This window comes from Ammodytes marinus (genome assembly GCF_949987685.1).
Source record: "Ammodytes marinus genome assembly, chromosome: 16".
NCBI lineage: Eukaryota > Metazoa > Chordata > Actinopteri > Uranoscopiformes > Ammodytidae > Ammodytes > Ammodytes marinus.
Window position 1 is genome coordinate 20,562,648 of NC_137220.1, and position 27,129 is coordinate 20,589,776.

Below are 27,129 nucleotides of genomic sequence, written 5' to 3' on the forward strand. Positions count from 1 at the left end.
GTTTTACTTGTAATGGAGTGGTTTTTTTTTTTACTTTATGGTATTGCTATTTTTACTCAAGTTACGTATCTGAGTACTTTCCCCACCACCTTCTGTAATTGGTCATATTAGACCAGTGAATTGTGCCACACAGATGAGATTCATGTTTTAAAATGTCTGCGTCACACTTGTTTACCGACCGAATGTCTTGTGTGTAATGTCATAGGGAGGTCAGAGGCGTCATTAGCCCTTATAGGATTCACTTTAACCCATAGGTTTGTGGTCTGGTGGTACACATTAAAACCTCTGCATATTTGTGTACAATTTTAAAAATTGACATCTAAAAGTTTTTCAAAGTGTCAGAATTAGCTGTTTGACAAGCATTGTGTTCATGTGCTGAAAGGGCGAATACATTCTAGCTCTTCATTGAACATTGCCATTCACCAACAAAGGCCTCAGAAGACATGTAGCAAAGTGCCATCTAGTGGGAGAAAAGTGCATGTGCATTAACTGTATTTTGAATCCATGAACCATCAAATCAAATGTAGGAAGGTAGTTTTATTCTCTTGTTATTTCTTCCCTGCCATATCCAAAATGGCAACAATGTTGACTGTGTAGTAACATTTCACCCTAATGTGTTTGGCTTTTTTTTTTTCAACATTGTTCAAACTCTACATCTTTGCTAACCTTGATTTTTTTTCTATATACCTTTCACTAAACTTGACATTTGTGCAATAAAAAAAAACACTTAAAAAATATGGTGCAGATTTAATTTCTCAACTGTAACAAACTGAAAATACACTGATTTGGAATGCATGGAAGTAGTGTAATAGAAAGTACATGATTGTGATTAAAAATAGAAGGAAAATAATAAAACCTAGAAGTACAAATATATATACTAACGATTTTTAAGGTTTGGCAGTTGAAACAAAAAAAATAATTGGTCACTGGTCACCAACAAAATGTTTCAGTGCACAAGTGAAAACTTAAAACTACTTCCACAAAAGTAACATGGTTTTCATTATAAACTCCAACACTAAAAGAAACAACAATTTTTTTTTCATCCAGAAATCACAAAGAACACTGATTGAGGACAAGGAATGTTATACACAGGTGGAATTGATTTTCGACCTAATTATGACATTAGTAAGTAAAAAAAATAATAAGACAAAACATGATCTAATCTAAAATAAAACGTTTATCACTGACATATGAAAACGCTTACACTGAGCACTGTGATGTTGACACAAACATGGTGACGATCTGGCCCTGCCAGAGGGACGTGTCACAGCCTACTCAGTGAGCCGCACTGTAGCAGAATTTAAACCAAGCATGTCTCCATAGCACTGTAGATACATGCTGATTCTATTGTTGGTGAATATTTGGCTACACCGTGCCAGCTGAACGGGATTTAAATGAGCCGACTTATCAAAGGAATGGAAAAGTGAAATGTAAGTGAAAGGGGGAAAGAGGGACCGTTCAAAAATGACTACTGGTTGGCTGCTTCACAGGCGTCGATCCAGTCGCTGTAAACATCCACTGCCTCCGACAGATCTGTTTGGAAAAGGGTTAAGGGACAATCCGAGTGCAGACCGACACCCCCACACACGCAAACGCACACACACACACACACACACACACACACGCACACGCACACGCACACGCACACGCACACGCACACGCACACGCACACGCACACGCACACACACACACACACACAAACCAAAGCTAAACATTCTAATTGTTTACCAGACATGATGTTGATGATAAAAGGATACAGGTTATAGGAGTCTGGAACTCCTCCAAACAAACACCGCACGATATGATTCCTGTGTTTCTTGTTCGTTCCCTGCAAAACAGTTGGTGTTAATTGTTAGTTGTTTTTTGTTATGTTGTTCATAACTCATTCCTCCATTATTCCTGAAGCATTCTGCTGTTGCTTACATTTTGACATCGCAGGATTTCTCGTGGTTACAGAACGGGCACGTGAACTGGATGTCCAGGTTACCCGTCATTTTCTTCTTGGTAGGCGGCTTTCTCTTTGACTTTCTGCGACCCATTTGGAATGTTGTATCTCTGCAGAAGAAAAAAAAACGTTTTGTTTGTTTGTTTGTTTCCATCAGTTATGGACCCTTTCACAGTCAATTGCCCGTTAAATTATTTTACAAATGGGATGACAAAGCACCCATATGTGTCTGCTTTTTCTGTTTGTATTCATTCACATCTATATAATTCAATGAAGGTGATTTTTTTTGTGGCTTTGAGTATTTCACTGAGCCACAGTAAGTAGCCTAAAGTCATTCTCACTGCCTTAAATCCACCTTTACCTAGTACGCAAACGTTTAAGAACACTACACAATACACATAGACAGTTAACAAGGATTAGGCTAACATTATCAGTATTAGTTTGTTTTTAATCCCTGCTCAGCTGATAGGCAGGTAGAATCACTAACATGCTCCTGTAATAACACATTATGCCCTTTCCTTTGTGGAAAATAGGTAACGTAACGTTGCCTTCATTACAAATTTAATTTCGAATATGACTGTTTTGATACAGTCATATTTCCAGTCTGCAGCTAAAAAAAGATCAACAAACGACAAGCACACGATATGAAAAACACTTGCACTGAAGCGCAAAAAGGCTACCGCTAAGCTAACTTGCTAAGCGCTGCTAGCCTGTGAGTAAAGAAGACCGTGTATTAAATACACATTACTTTTCATAAACGACTGTAACGATAACCAGGCCAAAGCGACGTGTGCGTTTAAGTCTATTATGGATGGATGGGTTTTAGTAGCATTTAAGTACTGATGTGATTGTTTTTCGACTTACCGAAAGGATGTCCTGCAGCTGAGGATGCTGTGTATGCAACCTGATCCGGATGAGGCACAGGCATCTGTCTGGGGACGGCTATTGATTGGTTAGTTGGTGTTTCGATTTGTGATTGGCTCAAAAGTGGAGACTGACAGGTCGCTATCCAATAGAGGATGTCGTTTTCTCGGTAACGCCTTCCTTTAGTTATTTGCGGTCTTTTATTTTTTTGTATTTTTTGTTTGTATGCGCTGGTGCTTTAATTTTGAAAGATCATTATCGGAAACGGAATGGCACGGTAAAAAGTGTGACTACAAACGCTATGAAGCAAATTAAAATACTCTTATTTTACGGTCTTGTACCTGGCTGTAAAGTGCACAAGGTGTGTCAGTATTTCGTTGAATATTGTATTACCATCATAAAACTGTGTATGGATTATTTTTTACATGCATAGTTAAAGCTACAATCTAAATATGTAGGCCAGTTTGACTGTTTGATGTTTGTTCTATTTCGTTCCTACTGACCGCCAGAGGCGGTGCTTTCAGCCATAGATAGAACACATATGCGCAGGTGAGTAATGATCAATTATACCAAAATAGTCTGTGACACCTGGGTGACCCCGGGAATATTCCGGAAGTCATTCGAGGATATTCCTTATCTTCTCGCGGAGTAACAGGACACAAACATTGTTGTGTGATAATATACCATTAGCTTGTCGCAAGTAGCTTTGTAACCTCAGACCAAGGAAGGGAGTTTGTCAACGAAGTAAGGTATATAGAACTATAAAAAAGCAAACGTTATCTCCAGCATTTACAGTTGGCCAGGATTGATATCATTCCATGATTAACAATAGATTGTCTGGCACATTTTAATCTTGATTTAAAAGCGACAGATTTTACAGTGTTTATTTTTCTTTTCTTACATACAGATCAGCAAAAAAGTCTAACCAACTGGGGATAAAAAGAAGCCTCTGCGCCCCGTACCACCCGCAGACAAATGAATTGGTGGAAAACGAGAATGAATGGGACCATCCAGAGGTATATTGTCCATTTTTACTTATGTGTATAGTTTTAAGTTCTCATACTGTAAGCAATCGTGTGTGTGTGTGTGTGTGTGTGTGTGTGTGTGTGTGTGTGTGTGTGTGTGTGTGTGTGTGTGTGTGTGTGTGTGTGTGTGTGTGTGTGTGTGTGTGTGTGTGTGTGTGTGTGTGTGTGTGTGTGCGCGCCCCTGATGGCTGTCGCTCATAGGTTCGGTCATTTGACAGTCAGTGCTTTAGAATTGCAAGGAAGTGACATCATGATATACTTCTGTGTCAAATGTATTCGTATAAATTAGACACAGAAGCGTGTTTTGTAAATCACTGTGTATCATTTTGCAAAACGTGTGAGACTAACATTGTGTATCGTTATGCAAAAAGTGTGAGGCTTCCATTCTGCTTATAGTGGTGCAAATCTGGGCCAATGTTTTGCTCCTTGAGTGTACGGTTTTGATTGTGCAACACTTGATTTTAGTGTTTATGCAATCGAGAAAAACAGTAATAATGTCTTAAAAAACATACTTCTTTATTATTTTCTCTCATTTTGTTTTCCAGAGCACTGTCTAAATTGGTCAAGGACAAACATGAAGATTGGGACAAGCATTTGGACGTTGTCATGTTTTGCCTAAGGCCCAAATGACGTTCTCAAATTCGCCATACTTTTTAATGTTTGGTAGTGAGGCGAGGTACCCCTCTCAAATACCTGCTGAATACAAGGTGAGTTTCACTTAAAAATTATATGAATAAATAAAATTGTAAATTTCTGCTATAATGTAAAACAACGTATTGTAATGTTTGACTGTAACTTCAAAATCATGTTCTAGGTTGACAGCAGCATTGAGGACAATATGTCTGTGGAAGAGGACACAGGAGAGGCGCTGAAGATTTCAGACGTCCTACAGACAGCCATAAAAAACAATGACCTCAAACACAAACAATTGAAAAATAAAGTCAAGGCCAACTTTAAGGTAGGCATGAAAGTGTGGAGGTTGAATGTCAGGTGCCAACTGAGGAAAGGGGGTAAATTGGATCCTCAATACCTTGGGCCCTACATTATTTCCACAATAGAGGGGAAAAGTGTTGCATCTGCATCTAATTGACAGCCGGGAAGTGGTGTTCCCCAAAATAAATAGTGACCACTCAGTTATCTACATAGAGGATAAACCTAGGGTTCCACATAAATGCCCCAGTGCTAGACAGCCCTCCTCCTCCCAGTGCCGGCTGACCCCATGATCATCAAAAGTATGTATGATGTATGAGAAATGAACAATTCTTGAAATATTTGGAAAATTGTTTGCTGAAAGTGTAAGCAGGCAGCTTCTTAATTGTATGCAAATGTATTGTAATGTCAAAGTCAAGATTTAGGAAAAGTCATTAGAGCGCAGAGGGAATGGCTGTAAGTATATTTAAAAATATTTGGGGAACATTCTGACACAGACTGAAGAGCAAACCCATCACAAAAATCCTATTCTTCAAAATCAGGGGGAGAGAAAACAGACAGACCACATAAAAAAGTCAAATGCAACTCCAAGAAATAGCCAGTTTCATATTTGACAATTGTAGACATAGAACCAAGGTGCTATTATAGATTGAGAGTGGATTTAAAAGACCAATAGACACATTTTCATTCTTAAACTCCTTTTTATAGATGTTAATGATGCATGGGAGGGGGAAAAAGTGTGTCCTCCTTTCCAGAATTGGACCCATATGATCTTCTTTGCAGACATTTACAACACTGGTCCACAAAGAGATCTTGAAATTGAGGCGAGATGAAATAGTCTCCTAACAGATATTGTTAAAAGAATGAAGCACAATTATAATTTTTGATATTGCCAAATGTGTTTTAATCCTGTGTTTTTGTTATTTATGCACAATTGACCCTGCTGCCAATTTCAATGACTGGGATTTCCAAAACGGATGATTTTATTTTGCTGAAGATAATAAACAGCTGTTAAATGAGACTGGAGTTGTTCTTATCTACCCCATATAGCCCACATGAATGTTATAATGTCAGTTTGAAGCATACATATAATTTTAACTGCAAGATTCAGCTTCAGATCAATTTATGGCAGGAGCAAAACGACTGAAACAGGTTATATTTGCCCATTTAAAGGTATTTCGCCTGGTAAAAGACACTGGATGGGATACCATCTATTTAATGTGATACTCAAGATAGGGCTTTAGATAATTTTCTGGCAGGAGGAAACCTATTCCAATGTGTTATATTTGCACTTTAAAACGTTTAACAGCTGTTAAAACTGGATTTGGAATATATCTGCCCATTTAAAAAGTATTTCACCTGGTAAAAGACACTGGATGGGCTGTAATCTATTGAATTTAATTCTCATGAATGTTATCAACTCATTTTAAGGCAGATAAAACGTTTCAGTATCAAGATAGGGCATGAGATCATTTGGATTTGTTCTTACCTATATAGGCTAGCCCAAATGAATGTTGTAATGCAGATGCAATATTCTACTACAACATGCTTTACATTAAATGAAAAACTGAGGAACCTATAAGAAGGATTCATTAAAATAACCACAACTAGATTTTGTTCTCACTGATTTAAAGGGATATGTTCGTATTTTTGAAGTGGGGTTGTAGGCAGCAGTTAGGCTACTTATGCATAGTTAGAGAATAGCCTGTGATTGGTCCGTTTCGCCTCGAGGGGCGGGGCTTTGTTCTCATATGAAAAAGGAAGCGGCGTGTCTGAACCTTGGACCGTAGTAGACTATCTGCATTTTGCATTTCTAATAGCCAAGGCTAGCCTACTCACAGGAAAAGAAGACACCAAGGTGAGCGCGGCTATGTGTAACGAGTAGGAACTGTAGCCTACTTGCGAAATGGTAAACAATGCAGGCAACGCTAAAGTTGTGTAACTGTTCGCTACTGAGAGTAGAGAACAGTTACACAACTTTAGCGTGCTATTATAGTAGCCATAGGTGCTATTATAGATGCTCTTTTCACTCAAATGCTAAAGCTGGTTAGCTTGTCAGTTCCAAGCTGGAAGTAGTGTCATATTATATATAGCCTAGTAGGCCTATATTTCTTACTTAGGCCTTCTTACTGTCCATAGATAGGGATCAGGTTCACTGCATCTCTCTTATGCATTTTGCTTTATGAGCCCATGTTAATACGTTGTTGTTGTTGTTTTAGGAGATTATAGTTGTCAGTTGAATCCGACGTGTGTTATCTGCCTCTGCGCTGTTATCTTTTATTATCAGGTGTGCAGCACGCGTAGGCCTACAGCACTAGGCGGGACGGATAGGCTACACCAGACCTAGGATATCTGTTTAGCCCCCTTTGCCAATCCTATACTGTGTGGCGTCCCCGGAGGCTGACTCCAAAAACATAGGCTATTTAAAAATGTCGTCATCATCTTGATAGGCTACTTAATTATAATCACGATTTTGAACTGATGACACTGTTCAGAAAATGCAAACTAACTTCAGTTTAAAGTGTCAGAGCCATGAAATGTCATATGGAAAGATTAAAAAGGCTACAATGTATTTTCCTATCCTTGGTGTTGACAGAGTTGTTTATAAGAGTGATCATAAGATCTCTAAACAGGGGTTAGACTCATGGACATATAAAGAAAAGTTAGATTTCTGACCCATAGGCTACTATGTGCTGGAATTACTTTCTTGCAGACAATAGGGATAAAAAAAATATATTTTCATAAAGTAATTATTGATTATCTTCTTGAATGGTGAAAACAATATTGTCTGTAGAGTCATTTTTTTTCTCCTTTGTCAGATGTGCAAACCCAGTCAAAGGGAAATGGAAGAATTGTAATAAGATTGAAAAATATATATATATTTATTTGTTGTAGGCTAGTTAGTGGTCTGTGGAACCCCAAACAGTGAGGAAGTAAGGTTGATTTCAACAAAACAGAACGGTTAATAATGTAGTGTAGGCTAACTGTGATTATAAAACTGTGTGTATTTTGCAGATTGACACCATGGTGACCGAGGGGGAGCCCACAGACTTGATCAAAGTGCTACATCTGTTGGTGCTCTCTTTCACCTGGGGCATGCAGGTGTGGGTCTCCTTCATAGCAGGTATGAGGAACACAAACAGAAGAGAGTCATGGCTGCAACATATACAGAACTGTTTCAGCTCTATATTTAGCTTCTAAACTCTTTTTTTATTCGTTGATCTCTCGTTGTGCAGGTTTTGCACTGGTGACGCAGGTAACCCTGCATACTTTTGGTCTGGTGCAGAGTAAGCTCTTCCCTGTCTACTTCTATTGCCTGATGGGTAGCAATGTTGTCAGCCTGGCTGTGTATGCAGTGCACCACCCCAGAGAGCTGCTGGACTGGCATGAAAGCGTGCAGGTCAAACATCACACCTGCACACATTACACGCTTACATGCATATATTAAGGCCAGACATGGCAGATAACATGTCTTCTTTCATACTAGTATATGTTTATTTGACTAAACTTTGTCTGTTTGCATCTGTATATTTCTCCTATACAACTATGATACATGTTGTTAATAAAAACATATTTTTAAGACCCGTACATAGTACACTTGTACAACTTGATTCATAAAATGAAATAGGGCTGTATTCGAAATCTGTTCTGTAAAAACGTTGGACATTATCATGTTGTAAACAACATGAAATAAAGATTTTAACTCTGGCTTCATCATCTAACATCTCAAAGTTTAGTTAGAGATGTAAATGTACGCATGAAGAGTTAGACATTAGCCAAACTTGCATATTTTTCTCTGAAATGTTTTTAATACAACAAATATTTTCTTTAATGTAAGTATTCAACTGGCAAAGTTTCATGATGATATCAATGTAAGTTAGAAATGTTTCCCTATTTCCGTGCAGTGTCTCGCCCTAATTCCAACATTTTGAAAGAAAACTGTCACCATGTTGTCTTCCACTGAAGTACTGTATCACTCTTTGTCCTATTTCAGATGGGCCTGTACTTTATGGCGCTGGTCATGTGCGGTCTGAACAGCCAGTGGTTGGGCCCGGCGGCCACCGAGGTGATGTTCCAGCTGAGGGAGGTGGAGGAGGAGCATGGCCTGGGGAACCAGATAGGCCTGGGCAGCCAGAGAGAGGAGTATACTAAGCTCAAAGTGCAGGACCCCAAGTACAAAGCCTTGAAGGGCAAGTTTGGTCGCTACCACGGGATGTCCAACCTCTGCAACCTGATAGGCTTCCTCTGCACCACAGCTAACTTGATCTACACAGCCCTGAAATTGTCCACCATTTAGAGAAGAGCAGCTTTCAATTCATTTGCAATCACACTGTTTGTGTATGTGCTTTCATCGCATGTTATGGCACAAACGATGCGTGAGTAAAGGTCAAGGTTAGTGTATGTATACAACTTAATTTTAATATGCCCACAAATGAAAGTCACATGTAAATGAAAATAATTTAAAATCCCTTTTTGTTACCGCCACAGAGCTACAGCGGTCCCAAAGTGTCCTTATGAGGGAGGATGCCATTGTTTCAATTGAGCGTCCTAAAATCTCACCATTGCTGTTCGCTTTTATCTTGCCATGTCAGTTAAGCTAGTTTCATCATGTCAATCAGTAAATCTAATCAGTGCTGTTTCATAGACTCCGCTGTTAAGAGTTAAATTGCTTTTTAGAAAATTACACTTTGAAAATTTGAATCCCCTACCCTCAGGTGCAGTGTGGGCCATTTACTTTCCTCCCCACCAGGGGGCGATGCTTAGACACAAGTGTAAAGCGTTTGTGGAGCTATTGCTGCACTATACTGCAGTTCATTTGTAAAATATTGTATGATGTATTTTAATGGAGATTCTTATGAAAACATTGTTGAATTAACACTGTGATTGTGAGATTAAATAGCACGCTGTTTATATTCTTACATGTGCACTATTATTTCTTTCTTTTTGGTCTTTTCATAATCTTTATGCTCGGAAAACAAACACTTGCTTAATTGGAAGTAATCCTAATAGATTCCCATTGATGAGTGAGTGCAGAGCCTGCAGACGGTGCCTGGATTTAGAAGAGGCAGCTTTTAATTAAATTACCAGTGACGCACATCAGGTTTTGGAGAGGTCCAGCCTTGAATGCAGAGAACACTCTCACAGAATGAGAGATGCACTGTCCTTGTTACAGCTACAATATGTGCACTAATGGATCATAATGGACTCATTTCAATATAAAAAGCAGGGAATGAAAAGAACATGGATGAGGTTTTTTCTAAATGCATTTCAGGTTTGCCTTCTTTCTTTGACGTTTCTCTCCATCTGTGATCAGAAATTCAGCAACCATCCAAATCGATTTTTTTATTTTTTTAAGTTTGAATTTTCCCTGCTTAAAAAAAAAAGAACAGAATGAAGTCTGATCACGGTTTGCGTTATCTCACTTGCATTTTGTCAATGGGTCTTGTCTTGTCAGTTTGGAGCAGGTACAAGGAAGTAAGTCAAGAAGTGTCAGACACTTTCAGGGAATTCTATTGGTCTTCAGCCGTCCTCTCTAGTTGCTCGCTACAGTGGCATCCGGGAATGAACACTATTTAACCGAAGAACAAGTTTATCCTTATCTCTGCATGGCATGGCTTCAGAGAGTTTTCAAGTGAACTGTTCATTTTCTCTACAAAGCTTGATAACAAAGTAGGAGGACTGTTGGTAAAAATATGTCTAAAACACTGTACAGTAGATCGCTTTGATCAGCCAACATACTGACTTAAAAAAAATGTAATGGGGGCGCCCTTAGCTCAGTTGGTAGGGCGTTCCCCCCATGGGCCTCGGCCAGCAGCGGACCCGGGTTCGATTCCAGCCCGCAGTCTTTCTCTGCATGTCACTCCCCTCTCTGCCCCATTTCAACTCTGTCTCTACACTATCAATAAAGCATAAAAAATGCCAAAAAAATATCTTAAAAAAAAAATTAATAAGTTCCTGGTGTGCAAAGTAAAACACGAGGAAGTAGGAAACAGAAGGATGTGTTAAGGACTTGCATCAGACAAGTTCCACCATTCCTGAACCACACAAGGAAATGAATTAGTGTGTGTGAGAGAAAGTCGCTGCAGCAGTCGCACACTGAGCACAGACTGCTGCTAGTTCAGGGAGCATTATTTGGAACACAAGTAATACCGCAGAACAGCCCTGCAGTAATATACTGTGCTAAATTTATTATGAGTCTGGGAGTCTGAAGCAGCTGTATTCCATCACCTCAGGTAGAAATGTAGACCAAATTTGCATTTGTCTGATCCCAGTGATGGATACTGTGTATACCAGTTATCAGGGGACTAGTTTGACACAAACATTAATCCCAGAGACACTTTAGCCTATAGTATACATATAATACCCCCTAGCAGCTAGGTTAACCCTGCCATGCTGATTGGGACATTATAGGAATGATACCAAAGAGAAAAATATATACATATAATATATATGTAATACATATTTCTATCACTATTGAGTCTTCCAAAATCATGTCCATCCATATATAATGTTAGAAACTGAGGAGGGGAGAATAAAGGCCCTAACACAAATCCCTACCATAACACAAACAAATACTTGTTTTGATGTTTTCATTATAATACGACTATTTAAAACTGCTAAATAGCCTAGAGACACTTGTAGGTAGAGTTGCCTACTTATTAAAAAACAGTGTCGTTTCAAAAGGGTGTGTGTGTGGTGTCCGCGCGCTCACGTGCACACGCACCGTGACCAGCCTTCTCCTCCTCCTCGCGCTGTGTAAACTGGCACAACCTCAAAGCGTTCAGCGGCTTCTGCTACACAGTGTCCGCGTTTCCTAGAGGGAGCTCCAGCTACAGTGTCAGCCTTTTAAACACTCAACCGAGATCCGGGAGCCGCTCTAGTCCACAATACAAAAAGGAGGAAGACAGGTGGAGCAGCCAAAAAAAAGTAGCCTGTTGAGGAAGGGAAACAGGCCCGCGGCTGGTGCTGTTTTTACGGGAGCAGGAAAGGGATATCTGAGGTGTTCAGCTGTACTTCATTCGGCTATACTTTCCTCGGGATCTCACCGCAGGACTAAAGACAACCGCCAAGTATCAGTGAGCAAGAGTCGAAAGGGGAACCGTATTGGACGTTTGCTTTCTTCCAAGAGAAGGTGAGGTTATTTTTTTTAAGTTTTAAAAGTCTAGCGGATTTTTCTTGCCTCACTTCCTTAATGCCTGAGTCTTTCACTCAGAGTTAAGGTTCTATGTTTCCTTTTTGATTTAAGTGAACAGGTGTATCCCCGCGGAATGATACCTAATGTTTATTTTTCTTCTGTGTGTTAAAAATATATCTTAAATAGGTCTGTTTCACTATTGCTGCATAGAGTAGCCTATGAATATTTGGCATAAACCTTTACTTATTTTCCAGTATCGAAGTTAATCTAGGCCCTAATGTCTTCGCCTTTTATCGCCCATCTGTGTGTTGGGTTCCAGTCTTTCCCCTATAATGAATGGACTGATGTGACATCTGCCAACTGATCAATAGTGGTCATTTCCTGCTGGCTCCTCCCGGCTCAGCAAACAGTGCCAGCCGAGAAACCTGGCCGTACAACATCATCAGGCTCCTATTCACCGCGATGGCCTTTATTTGTTTTACTGGAGATAATGAAAACTCCAGTGTGCAATAAAGGAAAGGAGCTCTCTCTCTCCCCCCCCCCCTCTAACGTGGAGGATGGCAGAGATGACTGGCCCTGATACTGAGGCAGGTGCTGATGTGGGGCTGCTTATCAAAAGTCATCCCTGTTTCTGTTGATCAATGTTGCTCTGGTGACAGTGTTCCCAGAATGCATCTCACCCAGCCAGACCTCACTTATTTGCAACATGTGATGGAAGAAGGCTTTCTTATTGCAGTCAGATGTACTGCTTTGAATTGTTAAAGTATGTCTTTGTCAGTTATCAACATACTTAGAGGGAACTTGGGACCACTGAATTAAGCAACCCCACACAGTAACAAGGAAACAGAAAATTGCCTACATATTGTAAGTTATGTCTTGTGTTTTAAGAAATGTCCTTACAGGCCATAGGCGCCTACTTATTAGCCCGCAGACATCCTGAGCTGCACAGTAAACATGAAAGACATGTGACTGGGTTTACCTTAGGCTTAAGCTGAGCTCATGGGAAAGTTGAAGTATGAAAAAAAGTATAATTTCTAAGAGGGAGATCTATAAGTAGTAGCCTACACACACAAAAAAAACAACATGTCCCCAAGGCCCGGAGACCCCTTTAAAGCACGTCAGGCATCATGTGATTTGGGTTTTCCAAGCAAAAGTGTCCCGAGAGATTAGAAAGACTTGAGAGGCCTTTATGTAATGGCCAGGGAGCAAATTTTGGTCTGAAAAGGATTGTGTTTACAGGGGCATGAAACTTGCCTTCAGATTGAGCAGGGAAGGAAAAGTTGTGAAACAAGCATCAGGTAATTTTTCTTACTGTTTTGTGGGCAGGAGCATTTCATCACCACTTTGTCAGGTTGCACACACACACACACACACACACAAGCGTGTGTGTGTGTGTGTGTGTGTGGAAAGCCTGCCTCATGCATGTCACACAGTTACAGAAAAACAAGACAAATCCAACAAAAGGGAAGTTTCAATATTATTTCAATACAACATGGCTTTCAATTAGTCGAGGAGTTAAAAGTGGAGTCAGCGATTCGGGGGAGAATGCTTTTTGTCAATCAATGAATGTCTCATCACGACGGTATACCTATTTGTGTGAGTTTGGAAAAAAACCATCCATTGTTAATACACAGCCTAGCCTCTGTAATCGGACATGTTACTACTGTCAGCCTCCTTTGTTTACATTCCAGTTTACAGAGCTTATAGGCTGTGTATTAAAATTGGATTGTTATAATGCTCACACACAATAGCCCGATCGTGAGGAGATATTCATTGATTTTGACAAAAAGGGATGTTGGCAACAGTCGGTCTCCAGGATCGCTGACTCAACCAAAATATTTTCTCTTGGCAAATATTAAAGATTTAATGAGTAATAGTTTTGGTGTTTGTGTTGTGTCATTAGTCATAGTCCTGTGATCTTTGTTCTTATAGTCTTATAGATGTTTTTTTAAGGGACACCCAACAGGCTCTCCTCTCGTTGGTATAGTGTGATGTGAAGTGATAGATAATGGAGACCTCTGGCTAGCTTAAAGCTGAGTGAACTGCTTTGACCACTAATGGCTCTTGCTGGCAGCTGAGTCCTAGTCTGGTCTCCACGGAGACAAGTCTTACCACAGAGAGGCAGGGCCGAGCTGCACCGATTGGTTAGCTGTGTGTGTGTGTGTGTGTGTGTGTGTGTGTGTGTGTGTGTGTGTGTGTGTGTGTGTGTGTGTGTGTGTGTGTGTGTGTGTGTGTGTGTGTGTGTGTGTGTGTGTGTGTGTGTGTGTGTGTGTGTGTGTGTGTGTGTGTGTGTGTGTGTGTGTGTGTGTGTGTGTGTGTGTGTGTTCTCCTCCTCACACCCAGAGCTGTGCGGCTGCTCTCCCTCCTCCCTCAGTCTGGATGACGGATGCTAAAAGCCTTAATGGGAGGGAATCTCATACCTGCCCTCAGGAGAGATTACCCTGAGATGAATGGCTATGATGAAGCCAGTGGACAGATGGCTGAGCTTGCAAAATGTTGAAAGCACAAGTGTCTGTGGACTATTAAAAACTTTTTCCTGACTGTCCCGACTTTTTTATTTAGTTGACACATTTTCTAATGGAGTCGTAACAGGATCACATTCATCACAGGTGGTTTTCATTGATTTTTGGCCAGGTTTTGATCAAAAGTGGATCAATAACACTTATTGTCAGTCACTTATATTAGAATGAGTAGTTGAGCGATAATCAATGAGATGTCCTTTTGAGTTTTATTGCAAACAAACAAGATTTGTCATTTTCAGTTTTACTCGCCAAATCACATTGTGTGTAGCCTTTCATTGAGGCCTGAAAAATGTGTTGAATACATTTCTTACCTCGTATAAAAAAATATATAATTTGACTTGTTGCCATGCATGTGAGCTGTCTTCTTCTTTGGTGGTTAATTGCTAGCCTGGTGAGACCAGGGGCCTATCCGAAAACTTTTTTTTGCATAGGAAATTTCCTTTCCTATCGAGATGACCCGGAAGTGCTCGGCAGATAGGTGATCCGAATAACCAAATTGCTTAGGAAAGGCATAGGAAAGGAGCCTCGATTCATCCTTTAACCCTCCTTTAGCATAGGTTACTCCTGGCTAACCTATGCTAAAGGAAAGGAGATAGTAGTATCCCATAATCCTTTACGGCGGCAAGATTTAAAGCGACAGGCCACCGCCGGAGTTTACCGACTCTACACGAATACGAACGAGAGGTAAAACAGAAGAGAGGAGAGGAGAAGAGAGGAAGATTTAACTCGGCTAAAACAAAATACTCCCCCCCCCCCCCCCACACACACACACACAGGCTAAAGATAATAAAGAACTCATAAAAGACCAACATCATAATAGTTATTTTCGTAGCACATAATTTACACCATACATTTAATGAAGTTACTGGGGGCAGTTCATTTCAACATCAACACAAGTGTAGCCTTTTTTTATTCCACACGTGAATTGGGATATATGGGAGTGATTCTCACTCTGTTGGCGACAACCTGATTAAAATCAATATGAAAAGAACGCATGGATCAAACGAGCGCTTGTTGTAGTCAATTTTCGGAGAATAGGCTATAGTGTAGTTTCACGCTAGTGACTCACGTCAGCAATACTCGCCGTCGCGCAATGACGTCGGTTAGGAAAAGTGGAGTCGAATTCATTTGAAACAGCGCTGTCCTTTCCTATGTTCGATAGGAAGCACCTTTCATCTCTCCTTAACCCCGATGACGTTTAGGGGTTAAGGCATAGGAAAGGAGGCTTATAGGTTAGGAGATTGGACTTTTCGGATAGGCCCCAGGATGATCAAGGGAGCTTCACATTTGTCGATCCATGTTTGAGTCACTGACGTACATGAACCAATCAGGGGCTGTCTTCCACTAATGGATGAACAGCAGTCAGAACGCAGGCCCTGATTGGCCCAGTCATTATTTGCCCGGGTTCCTATCCATTGACATTGGAGATGCGGGAAGCAATGTGTATCGTCTCAACTGCAAGCGAGCAAGCATGCTCGTGCATCCTCAAGCGGAACAACAGTACCAATGTGTTGTTTTGGAGATGGATTGCTGTCATGGGGCTGTGATGTATTTTGGTAATGTAACCGTAACGTTAATATATATATTTTTTTCATACATATTTCTATTGGAAAACATCAACTACAATACCACAATTGCCAACATGCAATTATTTTTTCCCCAAATAGAATACAAAAAAAAATAAAAAAATCCCATTAACGGACAAAACAAATAAAAGGTGACAATAACTTAAATAAATAAATTAAATAAAATCCGGTAATGGTTAGGTTCATTTTTTTAAGATGGCTCTTCTTCGTCTTCTTCTCTGTCCTTCAGATGGCGTCAAACGACTCCCGGCTCCAGCAGCAGCCCTCCCAGAAGGACGCGGCTGATCAGAACTTTGACTACATGTTCAAGCTGCTGATCATCGGCAACAGCAGCGTGGGCAAAACCTCCTTCCTGTTCCGCTACGCTGACGACTCCTTCACCTCGGCCTTCGTCAGCACGGTGGGCATCGACTTCAAGGTCAAGACGGTCTTCCGCAATGACAAGAGGATCAAGCTGCAGATCTGGGTGAGTGGAGAAAAGATGCAATACATTGTTATTATTACATTGTATTACCATGAGGCCATTTGGAATATACAGTATTATGTAAATGCTCAGAGTAGCGTTAGTGGCAGGTTTTGGCTGCCAAACTACAGCCATAGCTAACATTGCTTATTAAAGGTGCACTATGTAACTTTGGGTGTGTCAGAGAAGTGGACATTTTCTAAGATATATTTTCATAACTGAATAAACAAAGGTTCCTCACAGGACAATTGGATCCCTGGAAAACTACTCTTTCACTGTTGTTGTTTACAGCAGCAGGGCCCACAGTTTGGTTTACAAACATATTCATTCTAGTCTTACGTTTTGGTTCCAAGTTCCTCAAAATAATTAAGTTTGGATTAATGATTTATAGAGTTATTCAATACTTAGAATTACATGTATAGTAAATATGTTTTGTAAACTAAACATCTGCAAATGTCAACAATTCCCCCTCCCCTGAAATTGCTTAGTGCAACTTTAAGTGAAAGGTTCATTGCCTTTCTCAATCTATTCTACACCCGTGCTCCATCAGTATTTGGAGTTGTGTTTAGGTGGGGATTCCAGTCTCCTTAAGATTTTATTAATTTAGATGTAAATATGAAATAAATATAAACAGGGATATAAAGAAAATGAGAGTGAGCCCACGTGGAATCCTTGCTGGCACCAAGAAGTAGAAGCCTTACCCAGAAAACCTTTTAGACACATGGTTTGTCTAGAATTGTGGGTTTGGCCCTTGTGCAAGTTTGACCTGTTAGTTGTGCAAGTGTTAAAGAAGCTTGACTTCCTCATGGTTTCATGTACATTCTCACTCCCTATCCTTATCTGCTATCTGTATGCTTTTGCATAAACGTGTGAAAAAAAAATATACAGATGGTCTGAGTAAAAAGTTGAGTTAAGTTCTCAGATTTTAATACTTTCAACCAATGCATCAAAGCCCAGTTGGAGGTTCTGGTTAAGGGATGGTAAGCAACTATTTTCCCTCAGATATTTTGCCTCTCATTAAACTTGCAATTACTTTTTTTAGGCAGCCTAAAGTTGATATGGTGCACTTATTAGAAATACACCATACTACGGAGCACCATTAGCATTTATTTGGAGTCTACATTTTTGCACTTTACATCCTTAGGGAAATATATGGCTCTTAAGCTGCTCATATATCCCATTATGTTCAATGGCAGGTTGCTTCCTGTGTCTGTCTGCTGTTTGCTTGGCAGGTACATGTACAGTGTTTTTTTTTTTTTTTTGGGGGGGGGGGGCTTTTGATTATAGCTATGGAAAAGGATGAGTGTGGTAAGACTGAACCAAAACAGTCAAGTATCTCAGCATAAAACCAAATAAGCTGTAGGATGCAAACAAGTTCTTTATTCTAGATCCTTCCTTGCATGTTCAGTGGTAAGGTCTTTGTTTCCTGCTACATTCAATTGCGTCTGACATAATATACAGTTATGTGGTCATTTGTTTTGAACATTTGTCATTGCCACATTTTGTGATTTTACAGCAAGTCATGCAGCAGTTAGTGTAAGTCACCAACTGAAAGGCTGCCATGCAAGTAAGGAGAATGCCAGTTAGCAGTTAGAGTTTTAACATCACTGTTCTGTAATGCCACCAATTCAATTCAGTCTACTCACCATGAGGATCACTACATACAAAGCCAGTGGAAAACCAGTTGTTAAATGTCTTTATGGAGTTTAGAAAAAATATAATGGTACGAGGGGTCGCATCAATCTGTTCATCCTCGAGTCCAAGTGTAAGTTTGCACATCATTTGAATAAGAACCCTTAGGGCATTCATAAAATATTGATCTCACAAGATTAGGTCAAGGACACAGTGACCTTGACCTCCATGATCTCATCAGTTCCTCCTTGAGTTAAGACTGGACATTCGTGTTAAAGTTTGAAGATTCAATTTGGTAGAGGCTATTTGTTTTATACCCAAACTTTTACAAAAGTGCAACACCAAATTGATGAGTTTGACTTTTGGGGAACATTGCTCATTTGCTTTCTTGCCGAGAGTTAGGTGAAAAGTATCGATTTAACACTCTCATGGCTAACGGTGAACATTAAGTCACAGCCTGCAGCTCCTTAGCCTAGCCCTAGAGGCTGGACACGGCTGGATCAAGCCGGATAACCTCTCCTACAGTCCCAATCACTTATTGAACCAGGCTTATACATTTCTCTCTGAAGTGTGTCCTTAGGTTTCCCTCCCTCGCCACATTCTCAAAGCACACTTTAATCCTATCGGTATACTTACTTTACATTGTTAAAGCTGTTCAAACAGATGATTCATTTGAACCAACAATGCGCAAGCCGCGCTGTATGGCTGAAGGAGCAGCATGCAAACGACAGAGAGGTGAATCAGCGACAGAGGAGCCCACACCAAAACACACACTCACCAACATGACCAAACATGTGTCTCCGTTAAATTACATGCAATGCAGTGTGGTATATTCATAACAGCTGAGGAGGAGTGCTAAGGTCTGACCAGTGATGACTGTATAATGTGTGTCATGTAATTATGTAATTATTTGGGTTTTGAGAAGGTGGGGATTGTGTGTGTGTGTGTGTGTGTGTGTGTGTGTGTGTGTGTGTGTGTGTGTGTGTGTGTGTGTGTGTGTGTGTGTGTGTGTGTGTGTGTGTGTGTGTGTGTGTGTGTGTGTGTGTGTGTGTGTGTGTGTGTGTGTGTGTGTGTGTGTGTGTGTGTGTGTGTGTGTGTGTGTGTGTGTGTGTGTGTGCATGCCCGCGCCTGGACTTAATGTAGCTACTGATGTTGCTGTGGAATAACACAGAGACCTGGCATTTCCTAGGTTCAGGAAGTACAGGAAGCTGCCTATCAGCATGTGACGGACACGGAGTCAGTTCATACAGCAGCATTAGTGTGGCAGTGTATTTAAAGGGTGTGGTACCAGCAGGCATGTCAATTGTACCAGCCAATAATGTAACTGCCCATTACGTAATTGTATTTCATGTTAAGATGTAATAAATGTGTAGATAATGTAGTAACATGCCCAATTTAAAGGCTAGTGGTTTAGCAACCACTGGCCTTAATCCCAAATGTAATAACTGGAGTGACTTTATTAAAATTTCATTCGTTGCCTTTTAAGTATGACATTTCCTTACTGTTTCCTTGTTTTAAACACCTGCTTAAAGACCGGACCACACAAACACCCCTACTCAAAAAAAGTTATTACTTTAGTGATTCAGAGATGTTATTACGTTATTGGCAGCACATTTGATAAATGGATAAAATGTCTCAATTCATGCAAGAGATTTCCCCATGTCCTTAGGCTAAAAGTATTGTTGATGATCCCACTGTGCCAGCTGCCAACCCCCCTTTGTGTGTCATGGAAAAATAGGCTAGCCTGATTACACCACACATGGCCTATGCACAGTAGATAAGCCCAGCTCAAACATATGGACAATGTGTCCAATCAATGTGTACACGACTTGTTTACATCCCGAGGATTTGTCTCGTAGAAATATACTTCTGATCGTTGAACAAATGTGCACACCTTTTGCACACTGAGCGTACACATATACATCCACACATGTGTTTTGTATGTGTGTGGGGGTGATAAACGTGTGTGTGTGTGCACTCTGCTTTGTGTTGGCAGGTGACGCATGTTTAACGATGAGGGTCGCTGTGACGTCAGAGCCTCTGATTTAAACCTCTCCCTATATCTGTCATGATCCTACATACACACGAGGGAGCAGCTTTTGTTTACTGGCCGGGTTTGATGATTATAGCAACCATGGAGGCCGTCTATTTGGTTAAGACGTCCCATTACGCCACCAAATATTTGCTCATCTCTGCATGGAAGAGATAAAGATGCACCTGTGATATTTCACATTTTTTCTGATACAAACCCTGGACAGGGAACAGAGTCTGACGCTGGCATCAAAAAGTATAAAAGAGTATACTGAGGCTAGGATATGTTTGTTCTCTCTATTTATATCTGATGTCTCTTATGGAGGGCTGTGTGCAGCAGACTGCCCTCTGTCTTGCCCATTTTGTAAAGTGAGAACGATGATCTAGCCCGACCACCCAGAGCAGTCCTGGTTGTAATGGAACATTCATAACCCTAAATGGCCTCTGGTTACCTGGACAACCCACTCCTCCTCCCCCTGAGTGTTAGGAAAACATTAGACGAACACAGAAACACACACACACACACACACACACACACACACACACATAGAAACACACACACACACACAGACGCACACACACACACACACACACACACACACACACACACACACACACACACACACACACACACACACACACAGGCCCCTGATGCAAATGAAGGATTCAGACAGGTTACCAAGTAATTGTGAGAGTGGAGGGGAGTTGCTCCATCTACCTGATCCGGCTAAACTTTCTGTGTTGAGCATCCACTAAACTATTTGAAGCCGTTTACTGCAACGTCACACATAGCCTCCATTCAACTAGAGGATGGCTCTGAAAGTCACTGTGGCTTGGAGGCAATGCCACACGGTGGCCTGCATCTCCTCACACACAAATCTGATACAAGACAGCATTTCTGGTTTGATGAGAAATGCCATCTTCTGGTAAGATTGTGCAGTGTGAAGCTAGTGGCACTTTGATGTGCTCATAAAGCAGAGTGCGCTGGAAGGCGAGAAACGGTTTCACAGAATGCAATTATGCCCTGGCAATATCCCAGTACACAGGATCAATAACCATCTTTCTTTCTTTTTTTCTTTTCTTTTTTTGCCATACATCAACCTGACTTGAATTGAATAAGAAACTGCCTTTTTAAAACTCAAACGTATCAACAAGCTGCCTTAAAGAGAAAAATGTAATAGTTTAAACTCGGCACCATAGCCAATGATTATCTAGAGCTGTGATTCCCAAACACGAGCACTTTTGCCCCAGGTGGTTCTTCTGCAGTAGCCAGGAGTTGGCTCTGAAAAACAGATCTTATGATGCCATTAAAGAGGAGTATCCACACAGTGAGTCAGCTTTAAACCCTGAACACTATGTGATGGGGTGGAACTTCCGTGTATAAAAACTAGTAAGCAAGTGTTCAGAGAAATCTAAACTGGTAATAGTCAAGATAAATCATTTAAATGGTTTGTTGTAGATACAATGGTTAGTCTTTTTGTTAAAGCTAACTTTTTATAGTTAAGTGGTAGGCTATTCCAAGTGCAAACTTGACCAAAACAATTATTGCCTTGACAATGTACTGTAATTGTATTTAGAAAACAACAACTATTTGTCCTGTATAATTGAAAAAGGTAAATGAGTATATAGTTCTAAATATGTTACACCCTCACTTTCTGTCTGAAATCTGCTATTCTGACAGCCATTTCTGAATTAGAGACAGTACTTTTAGGGTAGACCACTCACTCTAACTGATTTCCACATGTACTGTCTGTGGCAGCACAAGAGACAAGTATTGCAGCAACTGGCCATAATTTGGATAATACTGCCCCCTAGTGGTTTCATCATGCAGTGAATGTTCACAGGGGAATTGGAGATATTTTTCATAAATATAAAGTGTGTATATATTTAAATATATTTGTGTGTATGTGTGTATATGCAGGATACAGCAGGGCAAGAGCGCTACCGCACCATCACCACAGCCTACTACAGAGGAGCCATGGGCTTCTTGCTCATGTATGACATTACTAACCAAGACTCCTTCAACGCAGTTCAAGACTGGTGAGTTGGGCATTTGCTCTATGTATAATAACCCCCGGGAGATTAGTTTTTTTCCCCCATTAAAGGTGCACTATGTAACTTTGGGTGTGTCAGAGAAGTGAACATTTTCTAGGGTATATTCTCATACCTTAATGAACAAACTTTCTTCACAGGACAATGTGGTCCCTTGGAACACTGTTTGAAGTTAGGAAGCTTCCTGAGAGGTTACTGTTTCACTGTTGTTGTTTACAGCAGGAGGGTCCACAGTTTAGTCTACCAACAGATTCTAGTCTTACGTTTTGGTTCCAGGTTACTCAAAATAATTTAGTTTTGATTTATGATAGAATTATTCAACACTGAGAATTACATGTAGAGTAAATATGTTTTGTAAACTAACTGTTTGTCGTACAGGGCGACACAAATCAAGACCTATTCATGGGACAACGCTCAGGTGATCCTAGTGGCTAACAAGTGTGACCTGGAGGACGATAGGCTGGTGCCCACAGAGGACGGCCAGCGACTGTCTGAGGATCTAGGTGAAGGCTCTTTCACTCACTCAGTTGTGTCTAATCGTACGGTGTCGCATGTGACATTTTAACATGCTCTGCTGTATTTGACCCCTCTTTAGGTTTCCAGTTCTTCGAGGCCAGCGCAAAGGACAACATCAACGTGAAGCAGGTGTTTGAGCGCCTGGTGGACGTCATCTGTGAGAAGATGAACGAGAGCATGGACGGAGACATCAACCTCTACCCCAACAACGTTAACCCGGGCCTTAAAGACTCGTCTTCAGAGAGCCAAGGGGGCTGCGGTTGCTAAACCACTGGCCTTTTTACCAAGTCCCCACAACACACATACACACACACTGATACTCGTACATAAAGTCCACCTCCTTCTCTGTGCCTCGACCCCTGGATAGTGCCTCTTCCTCTCTCCTTGCGCCCAGCTCTGCTTAGACCACACAGCGCAGCACCAACCAAAGAATAGCTAGCTGAGATAATCTTCATCAGAGCTGTCAGACCCCTCTCTCCTCCCCGGGCCTGTCTTCTTTGTCCTTTTCCTGAAAGAGGCCCACTCTGTGTCTTTATGTCTTTGTGGTCTCAAACCCATCATCTCTGTTGTGAGCTGATAGTCCACTAAAACTGCCCAGTGTCCTGGCCACCCCCCTCCATCAACCGTCTTGACCACTGTGGCTCAACACGCTATATTGGAAAAAATAATTCAGTGGCTTTAATTAGCTGGAAGCTTGTGATGCCAAACGGAGTCCGTAGATGTCTGTCTCTGCCTTATTTGAGATTCATGCAGTGCACGTGCTTAGGTTTCCCTTTGTTTATTTAACATTAAAAATGTTACAGTTTTACAGTGATGATAGTAGTAACCCATGTCATGAGCTCAGTTTTTACAATGAGACATAGGCAACTCGAGATTTGATTATCCCTCCTGGACAGCTATTTAAACCGTGTTACACTTAAGATACCAAATGAGTGTAGTTTCTGCAACTGTAGGAGTTCTTATTCGCCTCACATTTATACTGAAAGTGATTTTAGTAAGTGTATTACTTTTATTAAGTAATGAACAAGACATAACAATATAGTTTTGGGTTGCCTTTGGACAGAGCCAGGCTAGCTGTTTCCCCCTGGTTCCAGTCTTTGTGCTAAGCTAAGCTAATATGCTGCTCGTGGTATTTTTTCTGTACGTCAAAGTTGCATCAATCTTCTCATCTTTCGGTATAGGGCAAATTCTCAAAAGGATTAACAATTTCTGGAAAGAAATCATCAGATTCCGTCAAATGTTGAATGCAATCAGAATTTTAGTTGCTCCTTATTTTCTTTTGAAATATGGACACATCAGAAGAATACAGCTGAATGAAATTCACTTGCGAAAATGAATTTATGCCTTCATGACGTTGGTTGACGAGTGCTGATTATGCGTTATCGATCCTAAGAGATTTCTCATTTGTTGTTAGATTTGAAGGTACACATCTCATCATCTATCACTAGTTATGAAGTCAAAGCATCAATCAAGATGAGGATGTAAACCAGGAGACTGTCTTCATGAACCCTATCTGGCCCTGAGCCTTAATGCCAGTATTGTCTTGTCTTGCAGTCCTGTCGAAGCCTTTCGTCCTGCACTAACGCTGAGACCGCAGCCCTGTCCTCTATACAGTGCTGTTATCAGGAAGTCGTTTAACACTGGTGACAGACTTGCCCTTGCTCACCCCTTTGTGCCACACTTCCTCTCTTTATTTATGTCCCACACCGGCATGTGCTCTCACAATTGCACACCAAACGCACACAAACACACACACTGCACCCCCAACTGCAGTTGACCCGGCCAACCAACTATGCTTAACCGAGTATTTACGAAGTGGTGCATTACTTTTTTTCTTTCTTATTTTTGTATGTTACTGACAGGATGACTGTCGTGTGGGATTGCAGCTCTGTGTGTGTGTGTGTGTGTGTGTGTGTGTGTGTGTGTGCGCGCGCGCCGCAAAAGAGAAGAACACTGATCTCTGAGAAGTGTGAGCATCAACTGTGCTGTGGCCACTATCAGATAAAACGATGAGCTAGAGCAGGAAGGTTAACCAAAATAAGACCACTTTATATATCCCATTACTGTAAGAAAATAGGGTTTTATCTCCTTTATCTTCTTATGTTTGCCATCAGTTTAACTCTACGTTCGTTCGTTTCTCGTTCACATCCCCCCCGTCACCCAGCGCCTGCAGAAAACGGTGATTTATCGTTTGCAGGATTGTGGGGAAAACGTACTAATGTACACATCTTTGCAATCATTTTCTGTTAATCATTTACTGTGCCATTGTACGGCCACAGTCCACATGCTGACCACTGACTGTCAGTTAGTATCAACCATCACCTCTGCAGCACGATAGCAGCCTCACACTCACCATGCCAAAGCCTGTCCGTGGTCAGCTCACTCCCTGCTATTGTATAAGACTGTGGTCAGTTATCTCTCCCATCAGTGTGTGCTGCTGAACAGTGATATAGTTGAACAGATATATGCACCACATTGAGCTTACAAGCAGGGGTTTAACAGAAGGAGACTGTGTGGAAGGTCATCGACTCATAACACTATACCTTTTATATTACAGAACCTGTGTGTAAAACACTGTGCAAGTGTGCAATGTATTTAAATAGAATGCAGAGGCATTCAGAGAGCATATAATATCTGCAGCTGCTGCTTGAATACATATTGAATGTGCTACTCTTGTACTTGGCACCGGTGTGCTGAACTGTTCACTGTTATTGAAGTTCTATCCACTTTAGCCACTCTACTCTGCCACACTGGAAAACGACTGACTCTTGATGCTTTTGTACAAATAATACTGTGGCATCCAGAGCTGTTAGTCTGGGCCGTGTGCTTTCTTCCTCATGTTTACAATTTGTTTGTTTTCATGTGTTACATTACTGATTGGTCGCTCTCTAAAAAAGGAAGGGAGAGTGGATCATTCCATCCCTTTTGATTTAGGGTTCTGAATGTGTTGGATAGAAGCATTTTGGAAATAAAAATGCATCCATTAAATGAGAATACATTTAATATGTTGAAATGTATACATGGAAATAAAGAATATATTCATTACAAAAGGGTATTTGTCCTCATGTCCTTTTTCAAAGCAGTGTCTATGACTTAGTCTTTGTGGTGAAGTGTAATTTACAACCATGCATCCTACCCCCCTAACCCCAAAACACCAGACCAGGGTTTTTTTTTCACATTTTATCTGAAGAACCAGGGAAACCACACTCTGCCATTGTCCTCCACAACAATGCAGATTTCCTCATCCTCCTCTTCCTGCCACCTGGTCAGTAAGAGCAACTACCTTCCTTGTGCACGGCCTCTATGTATTATACCAAAACTAACTTTACAATATGGAGTTTAATTTGCTTAAGTGGCCCCAAAAGACTGGGCTGAATTTAACAACGCAAGCTGTCATCATCTGGAGCTGGTGTCGTCACGTGTCTCATGAAATGCAGTGTTACTTTACATCAGCACCCACTTGACTGGGATCATGTGATGTAAAGAAGCGCTTCATTGCATTTAAACTGACGGGGATGGGCCGTTACGCCCCCCTGGGCTACTTATCATCATGGGTGAAGAAACAGGGCCGTCTGCAGCTCTGATAATGCTGGTCAAACGAAGAAAACATGTGGGTGCTGTGAGGAGATAAGAAGCCGTTTAAGTGCGCGACTTAGGTAGGCCTATGAGAGTAAACTGCATGCGGTTTCCGTTACTTGTGCACTTGCAGGGATTAAGTAGGCACGGGGCCAACAAGGAGCTGAACTCCACCTCCTCCAAGTCTGAGCACCAGAGCTCCAGTGCAATTAACGAGACAGGTGCATGCGCGTAAATTTGTATGCACCTATTCCTTGTTTTTTCAGTATTATTTATGGTGGAAATGTAATTGTGTTTGAAATAGTTATATAAAGTAACAACTTTGAAGGATATATTTCAACCGATTTCAACCCCCTGAACTGTTATTTTTTTTTACCTCGGGGGGTGTCTTTCATATATTTTGATTTGGACAAACAAATGTAGGCCTACCTCTTCTATATATTGAGGGGGACTTACCATTTCCATGAAGATAAGAAACACAAGTTAAGTGCAAATGTATACTAGCTAATATCGTTGTTGGCTAAACTTAATATACAATTTCGTCACTAATTGTAAAACATAACATTATAAACATAACAGTTAAAAGCATGAACTAAATGAATAAAATCTATCTTTCTATCTATTTATCTTCACGTATGCGTTCTTTTACGCACGGCCCAAGTCTACACACTTCCTAGCTCACTACAGCAGCAGAAACAAGTCGTAAACATCAATGAGAGCATGATTACCGCCCATCAACAGTAGAGTAAAACGTGTAGCAAGACTACTCTTGCCCCACCTCTCTCTCACTGACTTTGGGGGAAGTAAACAGCTCTGCTCCACACACCTTATCGCTCGCAAGCAGGCGCGTAC

At 40.9% G+C, this 27,129-nt stretch overlaps 3 protein-coding genes across 3 annotated transcripts; 2 read left to right on the forward strand and 1 right to left on the reverse strand.

Moving 5' to 3' along the window:
• Positions 1-46: 46 nt before the first annotated feature.
• Positions 47-2,858, reverse strand: elof1 (elongation factor 1). Its single transcript, XM_080044458.1, has 4 exons — positions 2,810-2,858; positions 1,924-2,055; positions 1,758-1,828; positions 47-1,533 (listed from the first exon to the last, which is right to left on the reverse strand). The coding sequence occupies exons 2-4, from the start codon at positions 2,037-2,039 to the stop codon at positions 1,469-1,471; spliced, it is 252 nt and encodes an 83-aa protein (XP_079900584.1). The 5' UTR covers positions 2,040-2,055; positions 2,810-2,858; the 3' UTR covers positions 47-1,468.
• A 3,660-nt stretch (positions 2,859-6,518) lies between these two features.
• Positions 6,519-9,668, forward strand: tmem205 (transmembrane protein 205). The gene is made up of 4 exons (XM_080043482.1): positions 6,519-6,622; positions 7,780-7,888; positions 8,001-8,164; positions 8,759-9,668. The coding sequence occupies exons 2-4, from the start codon at positions 7,789-7,791 to the stop codon at positions 9,059-9,061; spliced, it is 567 nt and encodes a 188-aa protein (XP_079899608.1). The 5' UTR covers positions 6,519-6,622; positions 7,780-7,788; the 3' UTR covers positions 9,062-9,668.
• Positions 9,669-11,576: 1,908 nt separating this feature from the next.
• On the forward strand, positions 11,577-25,674 carry rab3db (RAB3D, member RAS oncogene family, b). The gene is made up of 5 exons (XM_080044208.1): positions 11,577-11,896; positions 16,237-16,473; positions 22,055-22,173; positions 22,564-22,688; positions 22,781-25,674. Exons 2-5 carry the CDS (start codon positions 16,237-16,239, stop codon positions 22,966-22,968), a joined length of 669 nt encoding a protein of 222 aa, XP_079900334.1. The 5' UTR covers positions 11,577-11,896; the 3' UTR covers positions 22,969-25,674.
• Positions 25,675-27,129: the final 1,455 nt, after the last annotated feature.

Excerpts from the sequence above, each read along its gene's own strand:
- rab3db (XM_080044208.1), top strand. The coding sequence starts at position 16,237 with ATGGCGTCAAACGACTCCCGGCTCCAGCAGCAGCCCTCCCAGAAGGAC. Across the intron at positions 16,474-22,054 it reads GGATCAAGCTGCAGATCTGG|GATACAGCAGGGCAAGAGCG; the intron begins GTGAGTGGAGAA and ends GTGTATATGCAG. Across the intron at positions 22,174-22,563 it reads TTCAACGCAGTTCAAGACTG|GGCGACACAAATCAAGACCT; the intron begins GTGAGTTGGGCA and ends TTTGTCGTACAG.
- tmem205 (XM_080043482.1), top strand. The coding sequence starts at position 7,789 with ATGGTGACCGAGGGGGAGCCCACAGACTTGATCAAAGTGCTACATCTG. Across the intron at positions 7,889-8,000 it reads GTGGGTCTCCTTCATAGCAG|GTTTTGCACTGGTGACGCAG; the intron begins GTATGAGGAACA and ends CTCGTTGTGCAG. Across the intron at positions 8,165-8,758 it reads ACTGGCATGAAAGCGTGCAG|ATGGGCCTGTACTTTATGGC; the intron begins GTCAAACATCAC and ends GTCCTATTTCAG.
- elof1 (XM_080044458.1), bottom strand. The coding sequence starts at position 2,039 with ATGGGTCGCAGAAAGTCAAAGAGAAAGCCGCCTACCAAGAAGAAAATG. Across the intron at positions 1,829-1,923 it reads AAATCCTGCGATGTCAAAAT|GGAACGAACAAGAAACACAG; the intron begins GTAAGCAACAGC and ends ACTGTTTTGCAG. Across the intron at positions 1,534-1,757 it reads GTTCCAGACTCCTATAACCT|ATCTGTCGGAGGCAGTGGAT; the intron begins GTATCCTTTTAT and ends TTTTCCAAACAG.